The sequence below is a fragment of the Gossypium hirsutum genome, chromosome D02, assembly GCF_007990345.1.
Source record: "Gossypium hirsutum isolate 1008001.06 chromosome D02, Gossypium_hirsutum_v2.1, whole genome shotgun sequence".
Classification (NCBI taxonomy): domain Eukaryota; kingdom Viridiplantae; phylum Streptophyta; class Magnoliopsida; order Malvales; family Malvaceae; genus Gossypium; species Gossypium hirsutum.
Genome location: NC_053438.1, coordinates 25,227,247 through 25,245,255, shown reverse-complemented (window position 1 = coordinate 25,245,255; position 18,009 = coordinate 25,227,247). Strand labels below are relative to the sequence as shown.

Here is an 18,009-nt window from a genome sequence, read left to right as displayed (position 1 = left end):
TCTAGTGGTGGAGCCGCCGCATACGATGGCCGAAATTTTCTTTTGTTTTAAGAAAAGTTTTCTTTTAAAATATCACTACTTGTCTTTAAGATCAAAGCTTTTATTTTGAAATAGTTGAAAAAAAATCAAAACTTTGTTTTAAAAATCTAAAATTTTTCCTTTAAAATGACTAAAAAAGCATATTTTTATTTTTAAAAATCTAAAATTTCTCTTTTTAAAAAAAATCAAAACTTTTTCCAAGATCAAGCCCTTTTTTTAAAAAAAACCTTTATTTTAGAAAAGAAAAAGTGGGATTTGGGGGCTCCTAAGGGCGGAGGACCGACGTTCCGATGATGTCCCCTTCATTGGAGCTCAAAGCCTATCCCTCAATATATGTATATGGCAAAAAAAAAAAGAATAATAAAAGAAATAGCATGCTTATTGTTGTTGTTTTTTTTTACCTTTAGAAAAAAATAAAATATGAAAAGCAGCCCTTTTTTTTTCTTTCATTTCATTTCATGTATATATATTGTTTTACAATCTTGTTTACTTGTAATTTTTTTTCTTATGTTTCCATTGATCTGTTGATTAATTGTTTGATACTATTTTGGATGTTTGTGATGTGTGGCAAACGGGAGGCTAGGATTTCTGAAACCCTAGCTGACCATTGTAACAGCTTGGGCCTTGGGTCTTAAAAAAATAATTATAATATTTAATAATAATAATAGTAGTAGTAATGATAATAATAATGTGGGCCCTAGATAGGCCCAAAAAAGAAATAAAAAGAAAAGAAAAACAAATACCTTCATTTGACCAAAATCGAGTGGGCTTCAAATAGGCCCAAGAAAGAACAAATATTTAAAGCGAACAAATAGGCCTCTAATTGGGCTTAGACAAAAATGGGTGTTTACAAATATAACTTTCTACGATTAGTTGATTAGACTCTTTATTTTGCATGCTCGTTATTTAGAAATTTTTTAATCCTCGACTCCCTTGGGTTTGATCCTTAAAATACTTTAGCGCTTCATTGTATCACTACAAATATTGCAACTGCCATGTCACACTTGCAGTAAGCCCTGATAATTATTTTAGTTGGAGTTTTGATTTCTCTCTTCGTTTTCGAGGGACAAAGAGAGGCAGTCATGATAATGATGATGATGAGAAACATGTACAAATCCAAGTTCGTAGGAGTATTTGAGATTGTTCGATACCTAATCTGAATAGAATTCAAGCAATATCCAATTAACAGTGACTTTTTCAGCACCTTTTTAGCTCTAATTCATGCAGTTTCATAGTAATTTGTCGAAATTCATACTTTAATTATAAAATAATTAATTTGCACTAAAATTATTAAAATATTGAATTTTAATTATTTTTTTAATAAATTAACACAAATTTGATTTATTTTTGATAGTTTTGCACAAAGGGTGAAAATCAGCTCGACAAACACCTCGAAAGGCTTGAATCGTCGGGAAAATTCTTGCATCAAGTGAATCAAGAGCATGGCTAATTAATTTTTCAGCCATGGAAGGTCAAAAAATATTTATTAATCATACTTTATATTTAAATTTGGTCCAATATTAATTGGGTTAAAAATTAATATAAAGTTTGAAGAAGAGAAAGTGGTCCAGTTGTACTAAGTAAAGAGGATTGATCCACCAAGCAATTTGGAAGCTCAAAACACCTATATCAGCTTATTTAGCTGATTTTATTAATTGCAAAATATCCCTTGAAGTTCCCCTTAATTCTGTTCAAACCCCTCATCTTTTCATGCTTTTTATTTTTAGCCCCAATCTAAATATAACAAGTTTGAATCAGTCAACCCTTGCTCAAAGCATGGCCAGCCACGGGAGAGGGAGTGGTTGATATTTCTTTGCTATTTTTATCAGCCAATCCTACCTATAAATACCCCTATTCTCTTTCTCATTTCACACACATCTCTTCATTTCTCTCTTCCATTTCCTTCATTTTTTTCCCATTTCATTTGTCCTCTTCCCTTACCGATTTCCAGTCTTGAAAGAGAGCTTTCTTCCCCTTGGAGTAGCAACATGCAAGTGTTCGTGAAGGTCTTGATTCGATAGAATGAGTAGAGAAGAAGAGGAGCGTACTAGTCTGGCTTTGGACAAACACCTGGATTTGTTTCCTAGTTCCGTTCTCTTTAATTTTTCTCATTTAAGTTGTGATTATGAGCATGAATATTTATTGTGTTGTTATTTTTTATTTAATTAAAATGACTTAAATTTAATTCGTGTTAGATTAATTTCATTTTGTTTGCTTAAATTACTAAAATTATGTTGTGTTGTTATTAGCCCTTGGTAAATTGTTCAATTAAATAAAACCATGCTTAGGTTATACTTGTATACAATTTTAAGGTAACAAATGAATTAATTATTAATTGGATTGAAACTATAATCAATTGACACAATATTTAATTAGTGCATGTTTAATCTTCTAAGGTAGCTGAGGGTTAAATTAGCGACGGTATTAAAAGGAACATTAGTCATACATAACTTGGAAGATTAATCTGATTAAATTGTTTTAATGTGGGCATATGTTTTTACTTCACTTAATCTTATCCTTGTTTATGAAAATTGATTAATTGTTTGAATTGACATTGGAATATGTTCAAGAGATTATTTGGTTTAGTAAGTATGTATGTGCATTAGTTAACAAAATACCAAGTTTTCGTGAATTTATTAGTAACAACATGAGCATGTGTAACATCCTGTTTTTCAATGATATCAGAAATAGTGGTTTTCGGGCCAAAAATATAACGAGTAAGTTCGTAAATATTATTTTACGAATATTTACCAGTCAAATATGGTTTTTAAAAGGTTTTTGATATGATAATTTATGCTATTCGAATTATTAATTAAGTTCAAGTGGTAAGACCCTAAAGTCAAGTGGTTTTAGAAAATGAGGTATCGGGACCTCGTTTCTATAAACCCAATCGTAAGTAAATATTTTTATAAATATTTACGGAGTGTTATTAAGGTTGTATTAAAGTTTCGTTAAAAAATTTTAATGTTTCGATAGTTAATTAAGCAAAAAGGACTAAATCATAAAAATTAAAAAAGACAATCGCTATTAGTTTAAAGGTGTATATTGATTAAAGAATTATAGTTGGATGGCCTTAATGGATAATTTATCCATACCTAAGATGGTGGGATGATTTTAAGCTTTAAAATCTTTTAATTTTATATGTTTTATAAGTTAATTTATTATTATAATAAAGTAAAAAGGTTAATAAAGTAATAATAATACAAAAGTGGCCATCTTCAACCTTAAGTTTTCGTTGTTTCAACCAAAAGCCATGGCCATGGAGAAGTTACGTTCGGCCATGTTTCGTTTTATGCATGTAATTTCATTCTGCACCCGTTTTTAATGATTTTTATTTTTTTGAGATCGTTGTGACTAGATTCAGCTAACCCATACCTCTGTTTTGGAAATTATCAAATGTTTTAGAATGTGCCATGGATGACTTTGAGGTGTTTTTGAAAATTTATGATATATTTTTAAGCTTTGTTGTTAAATAGACATATTTTATTAAGCAATTTTTGGTAACTTTTAATGTTAAAGACTAAAATGTGAAATTAGTAAAATTACAAGGACTTGTTGTGAAATAATAGCAAATATGGGTTGTAAAGGAGGTCCACAACATACCGCTAGGCTTGAAATTTAATAAAAATGGTTAATTTGCATGTTTTAGGCTCAGGAACTAAATTGAATAAAAGTAAAATTGTAGGGGAATTTCATAAAAATGTCAAAATGACTAAATTACATAAAATAAATTGTCTTACTATCTAAATTAATAAATTTAATGAAATTATTAATTTAGATTAAGAACAAGTGAAAATCGAGAAAAGGGAAAATTACTAAATAACCCCTATACTTTGACATTTCTATAATTTAGCCAAGTAAGTTTGTATGAACTGTAATCACTTAAATGTTGATTAAATTGAATGTTTGATATGTTGTTCTAATGTAAATGAATCAATATATATGTTTTTATACATTTTATCATGTAAAGAAATTATGGAAATTCAACGACGTTTCGATGATTATCGAGCCCTGTTTGAACCTTAGGAATATATGAGATACAAATGACATGTCATTAGGGTTACCATGTTTCGAGTGCTAGTCTTGAATGTCCTACTGATGGCTAAGTTTCGGCATTTGTTACGGATACTCGTCAGCTTGTGTGAGTGGCATTGTGTAGCTACATTCCGACTATTAGCTTGTATGAGCAGACCTCGGTTACCATGTTTCGAGTGCTGGTCCTAATGTCCTACCGATAGCTGAGGTCCGACATTAGTTGTGGATACTCATCAGCTTGTGTGAGAAGTATCGTGTAACTTACATTCTGACCGTTACCTTATGTGAGCAAACCCATTTTATGGCTCCTATAAGCTACGACTATATGTTTAGCACACTTTATGTGAGCTTTCCCACATATTTGATGTTGTTCTAAGTGGTTTTACAGGCATAAAAAGGGAAGAAACGGTAAGTATTCAAATGACTTATATTATGAAAATTATGAAAATGAATGAAAAGGGAATGTTAAATGAAAGTATGACTATGTTCATGGAATTGATGATTTCAAGTGAGGTTATTTATGTTAAATGACTTATCTTATGTTATTCAAGTGCATTATGAATTGATGCATTAACATGTATTGTTGATGATGCTTAGGCTTGTGCCAAGTTATTGGTTGGATTGTATTATGCTAGTTTTAAAGAAATGCATTGAAATGGTAAGTGACCAAATGGAAAGATGCTTATGTGCATGAAAGAGTGGTGAGAATCAAAATATGTAATTTCTCATGAAATGGTTTATTGTGTAGTTGATTCTAAAAGAGTTATGCTTAAATGCACTAGCTTGTGGCTATGGTTAATGTTATGTTTATGTCTTTTATGTTATGCAAATGAAATGGGTGAGAATAGGTAATGAAATGATAAGTTCATAGTTGAGATGTAATGAGATGAAATAAAAGGATTGTGAGTTAAAAAGACTTACCTGTAAGAAAGAAATTTACTTATGCAATATGTGAACTTACTTATGTCATGAATAAAGACACTAATTCGTTATTTAATAATGTAATTAAGCTTGTGCTAAGTAAATGGAATGGTAAGTAAGTAGATAAAATGGTTCATCGTTTTAAGGAAAGGTTGATAATTATGTAAGTCAACCTATGAGACCTTATCATGTTATGAATGAAACCTGTATGTGATGTTTATAAATATACTCAAATTGTGAGTTGAATGGTGTTCAATAGGTTTATACTGAGTTTAAAGTATTGGTGTTGAATCATGTTTAATATATGTATGATAGTATTGAAGTGATAAGTTATGTTTCAAGTTTATACGAACTTACTAAGCATTCATTGCTTACGTAGTCATCTTCCTCTTACTTTGCAGATTTTTGGAAGCTCGATTGGTTTGGAAACTCGTCGGAGATTTATCACACTATCCATCAATTATATCGGTCGCTTTTGATGTCTTGATCAAGGTTATAATGGCATGTACAGGTGGACTTTTGGTTAATGTTAGTTGATTAGTTTGGCATGTACATGTCATTTTGGTTGATGTAACCTTGGCACTTTTGATGCATTATTGATGTGAGTTATTTTGACAATGTGTTAATGCATGTTTGAATGGCCAAAATGGCAGATGACGAATTTGACCTCAATATGGTCAAGTTATGGTATGTTTTGGAAAGGTTTTGAATTGATGTGCATGATTGAAATATGGTTTGCATATATGTTAGATGTTGGAACCATTCGAGACATTAATGGACATGCATTATAAATTTCTATGTTTATTCATTAAGGGTAAATAAGTAAATGGCATATTAATATGTAATAAATAAAACAAAACATAAAAATTCATGCATGTTCATCTTTTTAGTCGAAAATAACAAAGAAGAGAAACCATTTTGAAGCTTTAGGGTTCGGCACTTTGAAGTCTTGATTGAGGTATGTTTTGAGTTCGGTTTTTGATGATTTTTATGTTTTTAAGATCGTTTCTTTGTATTCTATCTAGCCCATGCTTTAATTTTCAAATTTGATGATGATTTTGTGGAATGCCATTGATGAATATTCAAGCTTTTTGTTGTTTGATGATAAAAATAAATATTAGATATTAGATTATCATGTTTTACCAAGTGATTTTTGATAAAAATACTTATTAAGGATTAAATTGTGAAATTTATAAATTGAGGGGTTAAAATTGAAATAAATGGAATTAATGGGTTGCTAGGGACCCGGGGAAGATTCGGCCAAGCATGAGTTTAATGAAATTATATGTATTTTGTGTTGTTTTGAAATAGGGACTAAATTGAAAAAATGTGAAATTTTAGGGGCTAAAGTGAAAAATTCCCATTTATGTGTTTTTGGATGAAATTAAATGGATTTGTGATTAAATAAGTTAAATTTTAATTGATTTAGATCAAGAAAGAAAGAAATCGGAGTTAGATCTGGGAAAGTCAAAAGTTATCGAGTAGTTGATTCGACCTGTTCGTTCCGTATCCGAGATAAGTTCATATGCAAATAAATGGGTTTAAATTGTGTTAGTTATGTTTGATTATCATTGAATTGTATCAAATGTTGAAAAGATGAAAACGAGCCAAAATTTACAGAGTTACGATGTTCGAAAGTCCCGTACGAACCTTAGGAATAGTATAGGATACAAATGTCATGACATTTGGACTTTCAAGGTGTGATTTCGTGTAAGACCATGTCTGGGACATTGGGACCGATATGAGATTACGTGTAAGACCCTGTCCAGGATAGTGGCATCGATATGTGATAACCTGTAAAACCATATCTAGGATATGGCATTGTATGTGATATATGTGTTTTCGAGTATCCTTAACAATTCCGAATGGTTCAACGGGCAAAGTCGATACGATACAGAATGGGTATAAGAGATAAATGATTCAAGTATGTGTGAAATTGATATGTACTTTGAAAGAAAAAGGTAAGTGATGTTGTTAATGAAAAGTGAAATGCATCAGAAAAGTGTTTCTATATGTGTTTGAGACTAGTTATATTCGGCTTAGTTGAAAGAGATTATGTATGTTTTTATGACTATTTATTTGCTTATGACTTGCTAAGCTTTCAAAGCTTACTTTGTGCATTTTTATTTCTATTTTATAGATATATAAAGCTAGTTCGAGTTCGGGGATCGTTCAGGAACATCGTCACACTATCGATCGCTGTTTCGGTACTTTAAAAGTTTGTACTTTCGACATATGGCATGTATAGGCTAGTTTCAATATGGTTTGTTTTGATCTGTATATTTGTATCCATGCGAAAATGGCTTGATAATGATGCTAATGTTTGTGTATATTCGGTTATGGTAAAAGTTCATTTTGGGAAGTATGTTTCATGGTTATATGTCTTGGTTTTAGTAATGAGGTAAATGATGAATATATATATTGATTGAGTATTGGTTATTTTGGTACGATTCTATATGGTGAATAATGACTATGTTTTAGGTTCGTTTTGTTGGTTATAGATATATAGTTATAAGTGAAATGTTGATGTTTGTATTAGGTTATGAAATATTATGTTTAGCTTAAATTTGAATGGTGGAATTGGTATGTATTTTGAGGCTAATTTGCTAGCAGAATAAATGAGAAATGAATTGGTTGTGAATATGAAATTTTGGCATGATGCTTAGCATATGAAAATGGTATGTTTTTAGTATTTAGTTAAAGGCATGAAATTGTACTAAAGGATGTCTTAATGTATGCTCGGTATATAAGGTGAATTATGTTTAATTATGATTTAGGTATTTGAATGCCATGTAATTGATGGTCACATAGCTCGAACTTTGTATTTATGAAGCACGTGCACTAGGATTTTGATGATTGTTGGTTGGATAATAATTTGATTGAATAGAGCATATTGATATGATTGAATTTGAAGCATGGTTCGTATTTGTAATATGATTAATAATGCATGTTTGAATTAATTGGTTATGGGCTTTATATATATGAATTTGAATTTTATAAATGAGTGAATGGTTGCTATTTGAATTTGATAACTATTGTAAGAAGTCATTATAATTTCGTGCATGAATTGTAATAAATGATCGTGATGAACTATGTTTTGTTCGGTAATACCTTGTAACCTTAATCTGGCGATGGATACGGGTTTGGGTGCTACAGTTTGAATGGATTATGTTATGATTTATGAAATGATTGGAAATGAATGATCTGAGTTATGTTTTTACGGTAATGCTTCATAACCCTATTTCGGTGACGGATATGGGTTAGGGGTGTTACAGCATAGGTTTAGTAATTCTTAGTTAAGGAATGTAATTAATCTAACACATTTATGTCGTGTTGATTAAAACTCGTGTTTTTAGAAATTGAACATTGAAATTTTTACTTTTTATTTTTCTTAGTTTAATTACTTAGGTAATTTTTAGTTTTTAAATCACTTCTTCAAATCAACATATTTTTCCTTCACCAAATTGTTTAAAGTTGCATTTCATAAATATATTTCTTTCACAATCCCTGTGGGTACAATAACTTACATATTTCCATCGTTCCAAGTTTTTGGTGTCGTTGCCAGGGATTGTTTTAAAAGACATTATTTGTGACATTGTTAATTTTGCATTTTGGTCTATTTTTTCTATTAAAATTTAATTCCAATATTATTTTTGTGTTTGTATTAGGTGTTTATGAGTATTGATCAAATTATTGACTTACTTCCCATAGACCCTGAAATTGATCGGACTTTCAAACAAAGGAGAAGACAAGCGAACCAAGGAAGGACTGAAGAGATGAATTTTGAAAATCAAAACCAAAATCTAAGAGAAGCATTCACTTATAATACTCATAACCCGATTATTGTTGTCGATGACAGAAACTGCACTATTCGACAATATGCCATTTCTCTATTCAAGAGCTCAATCCGAGTATTGTGAGACCCAAAATTGAGGCACCACAATTCGAACTAAACTCAGTCATGTTCCAAATATTGCAAAATATGGGTCAATTTAGTGCGATGCCTACTGAAGATCCACATCTTCATTTTCGGGTATTCATGGAAGTGAGTGACTTATTCAAACTAGTCGGGGTGACCAAGGATGCCTTGAGATTGAGATTACTTCCATACTCCTTAAGAGATAGAGCACAAGCATGGTTGAACTCCTTACCATTCGGTTTCATAATTACATGGCAAGAGTTGGTTGAATGTTTCTTGATGAAATACTTTCCTCCATCTCTGACCACCAAGATTTGAAATGAAATCGCTTAATTTTAACAACTTAACGAAGAATCTTTATATAAGGCATGGGAGCGGTTCAAGGAGTTATTACGAAAGTGCCCTTATCATGGCTTTCCTTACTGCGTTCAAATAGAGACTTTCTATATTGGTCTCAATATTCATACTAGAATTATGGTGGATGCTTCGGAAAATGGTGCCCTCCTTTCTAAGTCTTACAACGATGTTTACGAGATTATTGAAAGAATTGCCAGCAATAACTATCAGTGGCCAACCAACTAAGCAACCTCAAAAAGATAAGTACCAGGAGTACATGAAGCAGACACACCTGCTTCTTTGGCAACCCGGTACCCTCTATGTCTTCTATGCTTAAAAACATAACTGTTAATGGTTTCAATGGTAATCTGACAGGTCAGTAGCCGAACCAGTTCAATAATATTTCTTGTGAATAATGTGGAGATGACCATTTCTTTGAAAATTGCCCATCAAATCAATAGTCAAAATATTACATGTGAAATCAAAATTAGAATGGTCCGTAATCAAATTCTTACAACTCTGCATGGCAAAATCATCCAATTTCTCCATGGAGTAATTAATGGGCGGACTATAGTGAATCTTCTATGCCATTTCAACCAAATTATTTGCTGAAATATTCTAGACAAGTGCAACAAACCCTACCAACTGAATATTCAAGCAATCTTGAAAATATACTGAAGGCATACATAGCGAAGAATAATGCCACTTAAAGAAATCTGGAGAATCAAATGGGTCAGCTAACCAATGAACTTCAAAATAAACCCAAAGAGCTTTGCCCAGCGATACTGAAAATCCAAGAATTTCGGGCAAAGAACATTGCAAATCAGTCACTTTGACAAGTGGAAAGACATTGGAACCCAAGGTGGTTGAGGTTCAAGATGGGCCTGTTGTAGCTCAAGACAAAGAGGAAGTTCAACCAAGTGTTGAAACTTTTGTTTCATAGAAGTTAGATTCGGTGATCCTTGATGAGGTAAACTCTAAACCAGTCAGTTCTGATTATCTAACACCCTTGTCAGATGCAAAATATATTCCACAGAAGAGTTGTCTAGTTAAAGCTAAGATTCTACCATTTCCATATCCTCAACGATTTTAGAAGTAGCAGCAGGATAATCAGTTGAAATAAATTTTTGATGATGATGTGACTTTTAATGACTTCGATGCTATTAAATCCTCGGATATAGTTGAAGACTACTCTGCTATTTCCAATATAGAATCGCTGGCTTCTACAGAATTGGAGCTTAATTCTCTAGATGATCCGTTAGAAAGTATTCTGCTAGCGGATTCACCAAGTGATGATGAAGGCAAAGAATGTTTGGTTTTGTTAGAAGCTAAAACGAAGGGATTCACTTAAGAAGTTCCACTGGAATCATTAGAGTCATTATCTCTGGAGTACACACAACCAAAAGTGTCGATTGAAGAGCCAGTTGAATTGGAATTGAAAATTTTTTTCTCCTAATTTGAAATATGATTATTTAGGTCTATCTTCGACTTTACCTACCATGATTTCAGTAAAGTTCACCAAGAATTAATAAGACGAGTCACTTGTGGTTTTGGAAGGGTATCGGATGGATTATTGTAGATATTCGAGTCACAAGTTAGAGGATTTGTATGGATTATTTCAGAGTTCTAAAGTGAGTAAGCCGAGGGGCTTAGAAACAAGAGTTAGCGGTAAGACTCAAAGTGAACTCAGAGTTCAATGTACGCATGCCTAAACCTATTTGTGCGTATCAAAAGGATCAATCAACGCAAGTCACAATGAGGACGAGTAAGAGCGGTGGCCTTTTACAATCGAGACATACAAGTGATAAATACAATGCGAGTTAGACAACGATAGAAACATAAGCCAAGGCAAATGTTCCGAGAGGTAGAATTACGTGACAGAGAGAGTAGTTGACAATTAGCTGAGGCATCAAGATCATTTCGAGATGAGTCAAACTAGTGCCATTCCAAAGACGCAACAAGGGCGTTGCGAGAATGGATAGGGGAGAATATCATAGACTGCGGATCAAAACTCGTGACCATTGCATACAAAACATCCCATAGAGATCAACTTATGAAATATGACTCATTTGCTTGGTTCGACTCATGGAACCCATAGAGAAGCCCATCTACTAGAAGCCTTGGTGACCTAGTGAAACACTCTAGTAAAATTAGAGTTACCAGGGGAATTTATGTAAATCTTAATGGATAAAGATGTATAGAGTTTAAATCCCTTAGGACTCTCATCTTGTAGATAGACACAAATCTCAATCGTTGATGAAACTCAATCTGTACCTTTGGTTTTGGGGGAGCTCAACTATAAATAGAGGCATTTCCCATCATTTGTATTCACTCAGTTGTAAACCTTTAAAGTATAATAGAATACTTTTGAGAGTATTTACTAAAACACTAAGCGTGTGTTATTTTTTCTGTAGCTTTTTGTTTGTTCTTAGCTTCTTTTGTTTTTACGAGTTTGCTTCTGCTTAACTTCGATACTTAGAAAATTTTGTGAGATTTTTCATTTTTCGAGAGTAAGCTAACTTAGGTGGATTTAAATAAACGCGTAATTTACCAAACTAAAAATCTAACCCCATGACAAAAAGACACTCTTAAAATTAACTACTAATGGAGGAGACGAGAAAATGGACCAAATGTACATGAAAAGTCCGAAAATCCTTTACATGACCATGATTTTTTTTTATCTTTTGTTATGTAAAAAAAATTATCTTTTAAGTCTTAATTTATTTATAGAATGATAAAAGAGAAATAACTTATATAGATTACAACTCAATAGATGATAATAAAATTTACTGAAAGTAATCAATTACATAATTTAATACTAATAAATTTTAAAATATTAAAAACTCTATCACCCAAATCATTAGCATGGGCATATTTTTAGTCAAATCTGAAGTTTGGCATTTTTATTAAGTGCCTTTTCAAGTTCTAAAAACACTCAAAATCTCTCACAGCTTTTACCAAAAGAAAAATAAAATCTCACAGTAATTACGAAAAGCACTACAAGTTTGTGGCCTTTGTCCATAAATAGCATTCCATAGACGACGTTTCCTCTCTCGAAAAGTGGACTACTTGAAGGAAGGAGCTCTCAGGAGAGAGAGTAAAGAGTAATTTATATAAAGGTGACATTTAATTGAGTTGCCCTTTTTAACATTGAGCTGTATTCAAGTAAACAAACAGTCATAAAAAGAAAAACCCGATTAAGTTTTTTCTTGTCTTTTCGTTTCCTTTTACTTCTCTCTCTCTCTCTCTCTCTAGATTCTGAAGTGAAATTGTTTGACTGTTCTCTAATTTAGCAGGGGAGATTACTGTCTAAAGAAGTGTTTCTTATTTAGCAGGTAATCGTATATGATGGGTGGTGGTAGTGCGGTATGAGTTTACCTCGCCTTCCAACGGAGCTAAAACACTGGTTTTAGTTGGGCGTACGGGCAATGGAAAAAGCGCAACCGGCAACAGCATTCTTGGCACCAAGTCCTTTACCTCAAAGATTTGCCCGTCTGGGGTAACTAGAACTTATGAGTTGCAGACAACAGTGCTCAAAGATGGGCAATTTTTTAATGTCATTGATACTCCAGGTATGGTGGAAAGGGTATTCATTTAATCCAAGGTTACCAATGCATTTACTATAAAAGACTTATAAAGCATGTCCTTGCAGGGCTTTTTGATGCTTCAGTTGAATCTGAGTTCATTGGAAAAGAAATTGCCAAATGTATCGATATTGCGAAGGATGGGATACATTCAGTTGCTGTAGTTTTCTCATTAAAGACTCGTTTTTCAGAAGAAGAGAAAACTGCATTTCAGTGTTTGGAGACTTTGTTTGGAACCAAAATTTGTAGCTACATAATTATAGTGTTCACTAATGGGGATGCCTTGGAAGAGGACGTAACATTGAAAGATTATTTGGATGATAGTCCACAACCATTAAAGGTTGTTTCGTAAATTAAATGCAACTTGATTTGTGTAGGCGATGGTAAAAATATCAAGGACGTGCTTGATTCAGATCATATTATATTTTTTTTATTTAAAAATTAAAAAATTAGTTATTTTACATTACATAAAAAATAGATAAAAGAGTAAATTGATTTTTTTTAACTTTAAATTTTTTTATTGTTATAAATTTATGGGGTACAATAGCAGATGGGGTATCATATGTAGCTTATGTTAATGTATATAAACTATGAACTAATTTTTAATGTATATTTAATCTAAAGTATAAATATTAATTTATTATTTTTTTCAATATAAGGATCAAAATACAATTTAATTTTTAATATAGAGTATTCTATGATACTTTTACTTAGAGCAACTGATACATGTCCTTCACTTGAAATCCAATAGGATGTTCTATTTCTTTGTGGACACCGATTCGTACTCTTTGACAACAAGACTGAAGATAAAACCAAGAGAGGGAAACAAGTTGATGATCTTGTCTCACTTGTGAACATGGTCATAGCACAGAATGGTGGGCAACCATATTATGATGAGTTGTTTGTGGAACTAAAGGTTAGTCGGGTTTTATTTTAGTTTGTAGGGAATTTAGTATAAAGAACTTATGTAATTGTACTACAGAGAGGGGCAACTACATGCGATGAACAAGAAGAGGTTGCTTCTCTAAAAGGCTACATAAAGCAAGAAATATGCAAGGAGCAGATTGAAAGATTATATGAAAAGCTGCTTATGCGTATTTCTGAGTTGGTAATCCCACTATCTTCTTCTTAATTTGATGGTTACTGTTTATAGTTTAGTTAAACTTGCAACATAAAGCATAAGTAAAAACCCAATTACAGAAGGAAATTAACCTATATATAATGTGACTTTAGAATAATAAAAAAATGTCAGTTTGTAGCCTACTTGGATAACTGCCCCGAAAAGTGAATAAAACAATAACGTCAAATATTCTTGAGGAGAAAATTAGCTTTCGACATAACTGTTTACACAGAGAATCCGCTAAATATTATTAGTTAATAATGTTTATCTTATTTGTTTGTTTTACATAAAAAGAAATATTTTAATGCGAAGATATTATAAATTTATTACTAAAAGACAATTAATAAGTCCACTCAGATGCCTCGTCAACTTACTAGGCATCCTTATTATACATTTGCTTCTTTTTTTCGATTATTAGCTTTCATTTCATTCGCTATTCACTCATGACTTTAGATTAGATTTGGGTCGAGTTCATATAAGGTTTTTAGATTAAATTTTTAAATTTAATTTTGGTCTAGCTTAAATTACTTTTTAAATTATTTTTTTATTTTAAAAAATATAATACGTTAAAAAACACTCAAATAAATATTTTCTAACGCATTAAAAATATTTATACTAAAAAAACACTAACATAAATATAATAAATATTTTATTATATTAAATACAATTTTTAAAATTTTATATTTCGAGTTGGATTATTTAGTTGAGTCAAGTTTGGGGGGTTTTGGATAATAGATTTTTTTTAATACAAACATAATAGATTTAATTATTATTGAATTAGTGATTAGATAATATATATAATTAATATAATTAATTTTTATAATATTATATATTCAGGTTGGGTTAGATTAAAATAATCTTGTCAAGATTTGACCTATATAAAAAATAAATCTTAAATTTTACTCAAGCTCATTTTTTAATTTGTATTTTAATTCAAGTCTTTTTATTTTTTAAGCGAATTTTTAGACATAGTGAATCAACCATGAGCAACTCTAATAGTATTTTTTTAAGTATCGGTTTTCCCATTTGGCAAGTTGAGTGTCATTTTATGATTTGACATAGGTAGAGGCAAAGTTGAAGAGGCTGGAAGAGAAGTTAGCAGGGAGCAGGCAGCGAAGAAGTCAGATCAAATGAAATCAAATGATGAAATTAACAAGCTTAGAGAGGATCTAGAAAATGCACAGAGGGAGACTGTGGAACTCCGCAAGAAAGCTGAAGATAAATGTGCCATCCTCTGAATGCTATTATTTTATATTTATGTCATTTTAGATTTAAATTATTTTGAATTACTTCATTCACATTTGATATTTGGGAAAACATTTATTCACCCCTTAATTGCAAACATTTGATCGCTGGACAGGTGCCTACATCATCCAACCTTACTTTTTTCATATATATGAGAGCTCATATTTTCCTGGTCATCTGAAAATATGTCAGTTTAATAATATAAATGAAACACTAGTACTCGCAAATTACTAGAGTTTAATTCGAAAAAAACTCTTCATTTGATTTGATAATTACTATAGCCGAGCTCAAGCTATCAATCAAGCTAAATTCAAACTTAGTAATACTTGAGTTAAATGACTTATGAATTTTATCGAGCATTTTATATTTTTATATTATTAAATTACATTATTACCATTAATATGTATTATAAAGCCTAAGCAATTATTGACTTGAGCTCGAACTTAAAAATAGATGTTTGATCAAGCTTGAGCTTCGAATTTTGAGTCGAGTTTGAGCTCGAACTTAACAATATTTGAGCTCGGCTTGGCTTGATTGCACCCCTATGTCAGACCATATGCTTCAAGAAAAATGAATGCATGAAACCACGTAAACAAGGAGGATGAAAACAGTACTAGAAAGGTATACACAGACAAACATCCAAGCAGGATCAACTGAACCATAGAATTGAGTCAGATTAGTCAAAAATATATTAGCCATTCCTATAGAACATTGTATGTCATAAATTTATAGACATCTGCTGAAAGGTATACAGATAGATGCTTTAATACTTCACTCATCTTCAACTATTCACAAATTCCAACTCATAAGCTGTGGAACTTTTCTCATTTAGAAACCATGGGAAGCATTTCCAAAGTTAAGTATGTACATGGGGAATCAGTCATGGAATCAGTCATTTGGGCTAACCTGTAGCATGGAAAAAACTTCTCAACTATCTCATCTTCAAATGATCATATGATGGTCCTCTAGTATTGGGAAAACTATAACCAGGAAATTCTACATGCTACTTGAAGTTAAGAATGAACTTAAGGAACCAAAAAACACCAAAGGTGACAAGTCCAAGGAATTTCTTCTCTGTATGAAATGAGCAACATTTTTTTCTCTGAAGAACTTTTCAACTGGACTGCTTCCTTCTTAATGCCACCACTATAGTCCATCAAAAGGCATGAGTGGCAACCAGAGGTGTGGGGCCATGCATGGATTCAAGTCTTGACTCACTTGTGTTGTGTTTCTTATGATAGATGCATGATATGTTACCATAACAGCATATAGTAACAGCAGCAGGCTACACGAATAGAGCAAACACATCCAGGTCAAAACTCAAGGGATTGCTAAAGCCAGTAATCTTATCCAATTCATACTTAAATGAATCCAAGAAGAGACCAAGAGAAAGGCCAGCTTTCCAATAGTTAAATATGGTGATCAGATTCCTAACATTGTTGAGTAGAGGAAGAGAGGCCCTATACATGAGGGCTCCTATACCCTCTACAACAAACACAGCCAAGGCAGCAGATAGAATATCCCAGTCACCTGTCTGCCCAATAAAAGTTGCAAACGCTGTTGCACAATAAAATCCTACCAAGAAAAAGAGTATCTTCATGGGGAGATTTTTCCTTAGCTCCTGAATCCTCACACCTAGTTTGGTTTGAATACCTTGGATGGCCCTAATTAATCTGGGCCGCCCACCGTTGCAGGAAGAAGGATCAAACCCACTGGCATCCACATTGCTTCTAACAGACCATTCCATTTTCCTGCAGAAGAAAAAAAAAACCACCCAGAAGTTCAATTACACCATGGATACAACCTTCAAAGATCATACCACCCTATTTGACCTAAATTTAACGGCATATTTCTGGGACCAGATGCATACCTGAAATTATTGACATGAATGAAACATGGCTGAGAATGGAGCTTCCATCCAAAGAAGCAAACATTCTTATGAGAGCATGGTCCGAGATTCAAAGCCGCATCACTTGAATTGGAAAGCTTAAAAATGGAAAAATTAGCATTCCGAGACAACCTGGTTGTCGTGGTCATAGCTTGGGATGAACCTACAAAGTGACAATTCATTAACCAACAGCATCATGCGGCAAGCAGATGTCAGAATCAGAATTCTTTAAAAAGAGAATGGAAAGGGAAGATTAGAAAGAGATGAGAAGGTTTTAAAATTTAAAAAAAAAAAAAGAAAGAAAGAAAGAAAAGAAGATGCAATGAGAGACAGAGAACGTACAAACAACGGCCGCAACTGCAATTGCAGTGAGGGAAACGCAGTGGCTTAGCCAAGAATTTGCAGAATCCAATTGAAAGGAGATAGGGGGTCAAAATTGGTAGCCTAAAATGACTAAATGATGGTAACTTTGGGTAAAATGATACTAATACCAAAACGCGTACAAACTACGGACGGTGCTATGCTATACATATGGATCTGACTTGTGTGAGGCCGGATGCGTATCAACTTTTGGACGGTGTTTCTTTTTCTACGTCTTCTTCTAATAATTTTCATTATTTCATATTATATTTTTAAAACTTTTATAATTAAATTTTAAAATATTTTTTTATAAAACTATATTCCTAATTATAAACTGTTCCTACATATTTCTTATCAAATAAGTACCACATAATTATATAATATTTCATTGTAATCCCATAAAGAATGTGTGATGAAAATGATAGAAATTAAGGAGTTGATTGAAACAAATTTGATGAGGTTTTATTTCTTTCTTTCTTTAGGATGGAGTCAATCATTCATTATAATTTGATGAGATTTTCTTTCTTTCTTTCTTTAAGATTGAGCCCATCCTTGATTATAA

The 18,009-nt window shown here is 32.1% G+C and overlaps 1 protein-coding gene, 1 non-coding gene and 1 pseudogene across 5 annotated transcripts; 1 reads left to right on the top strand and 2 right to left on the bottom strand.

The window, feature by feature from the left end:
• Window positions 1-9,223: 9,223 nt before the first annotated feature.
• LOC121215138 (small nucleolar RNA R71) lies at window positions 9,224-9,330 on the bottom strand. The gene has a single exon (XR_005910867.1). It is a non-coding gene; the product is annotated as a small nucleolar RNA R71 (small nucleolar RNA).
• A 3,269-nt stretch (window positions 9,331-12,599) lies between these two features.
• Window positions 12,600-15,333, top strand: LOC107908065 (immune-associated nucleotide-binding protein 9-like; annotated as a pseudogene).
• A 542-nt stretch (window positions 15,334-15,875) lies between these two features.
• Window positions 15,876-17,647, bottom strand: LOC107910623 (ycf20-like protein). 4 transcript variants are annotated; one of them, XM_041088699.1, is made up of 4 exons: window positions 17,430-17,590; window positions 17,070-17,250; window positions 16,779-16,950; window positions 15,876-16,484 (listed from the first exon to the last, which is right to left on the bottom strand). In XM_041088699.1, exons 2-4 carry the CDS (start codon window positions 17,234-17,236, stop codon window positions 16,356-16,358), a joined length of 468 nt encoding a protein of 155 aa, XP_040944633.1. In that variant the 5' UTR covers window positions 17,237-17,250; window positions 17,430-17,590; the 3' UTR covers window positions 15,876-16,355. The 4 variants fall into 4 exon arrangements, with proteins under 4 accessions (XP_040944633.1, XP_016694021.2, XP_040944632.1 ...); XM_016838532.2 differs by having other exon boundaries at window positions 15,876-16,950; window positions 17,430-17,647; XM_041088698.1 differs by lacking the exon at window positions 17,430-17,590 and having other exon boundaries at window positions 17,070-17,423.
• Window positions 17,648-18,009: the final 362 nt, after the last annotated feature.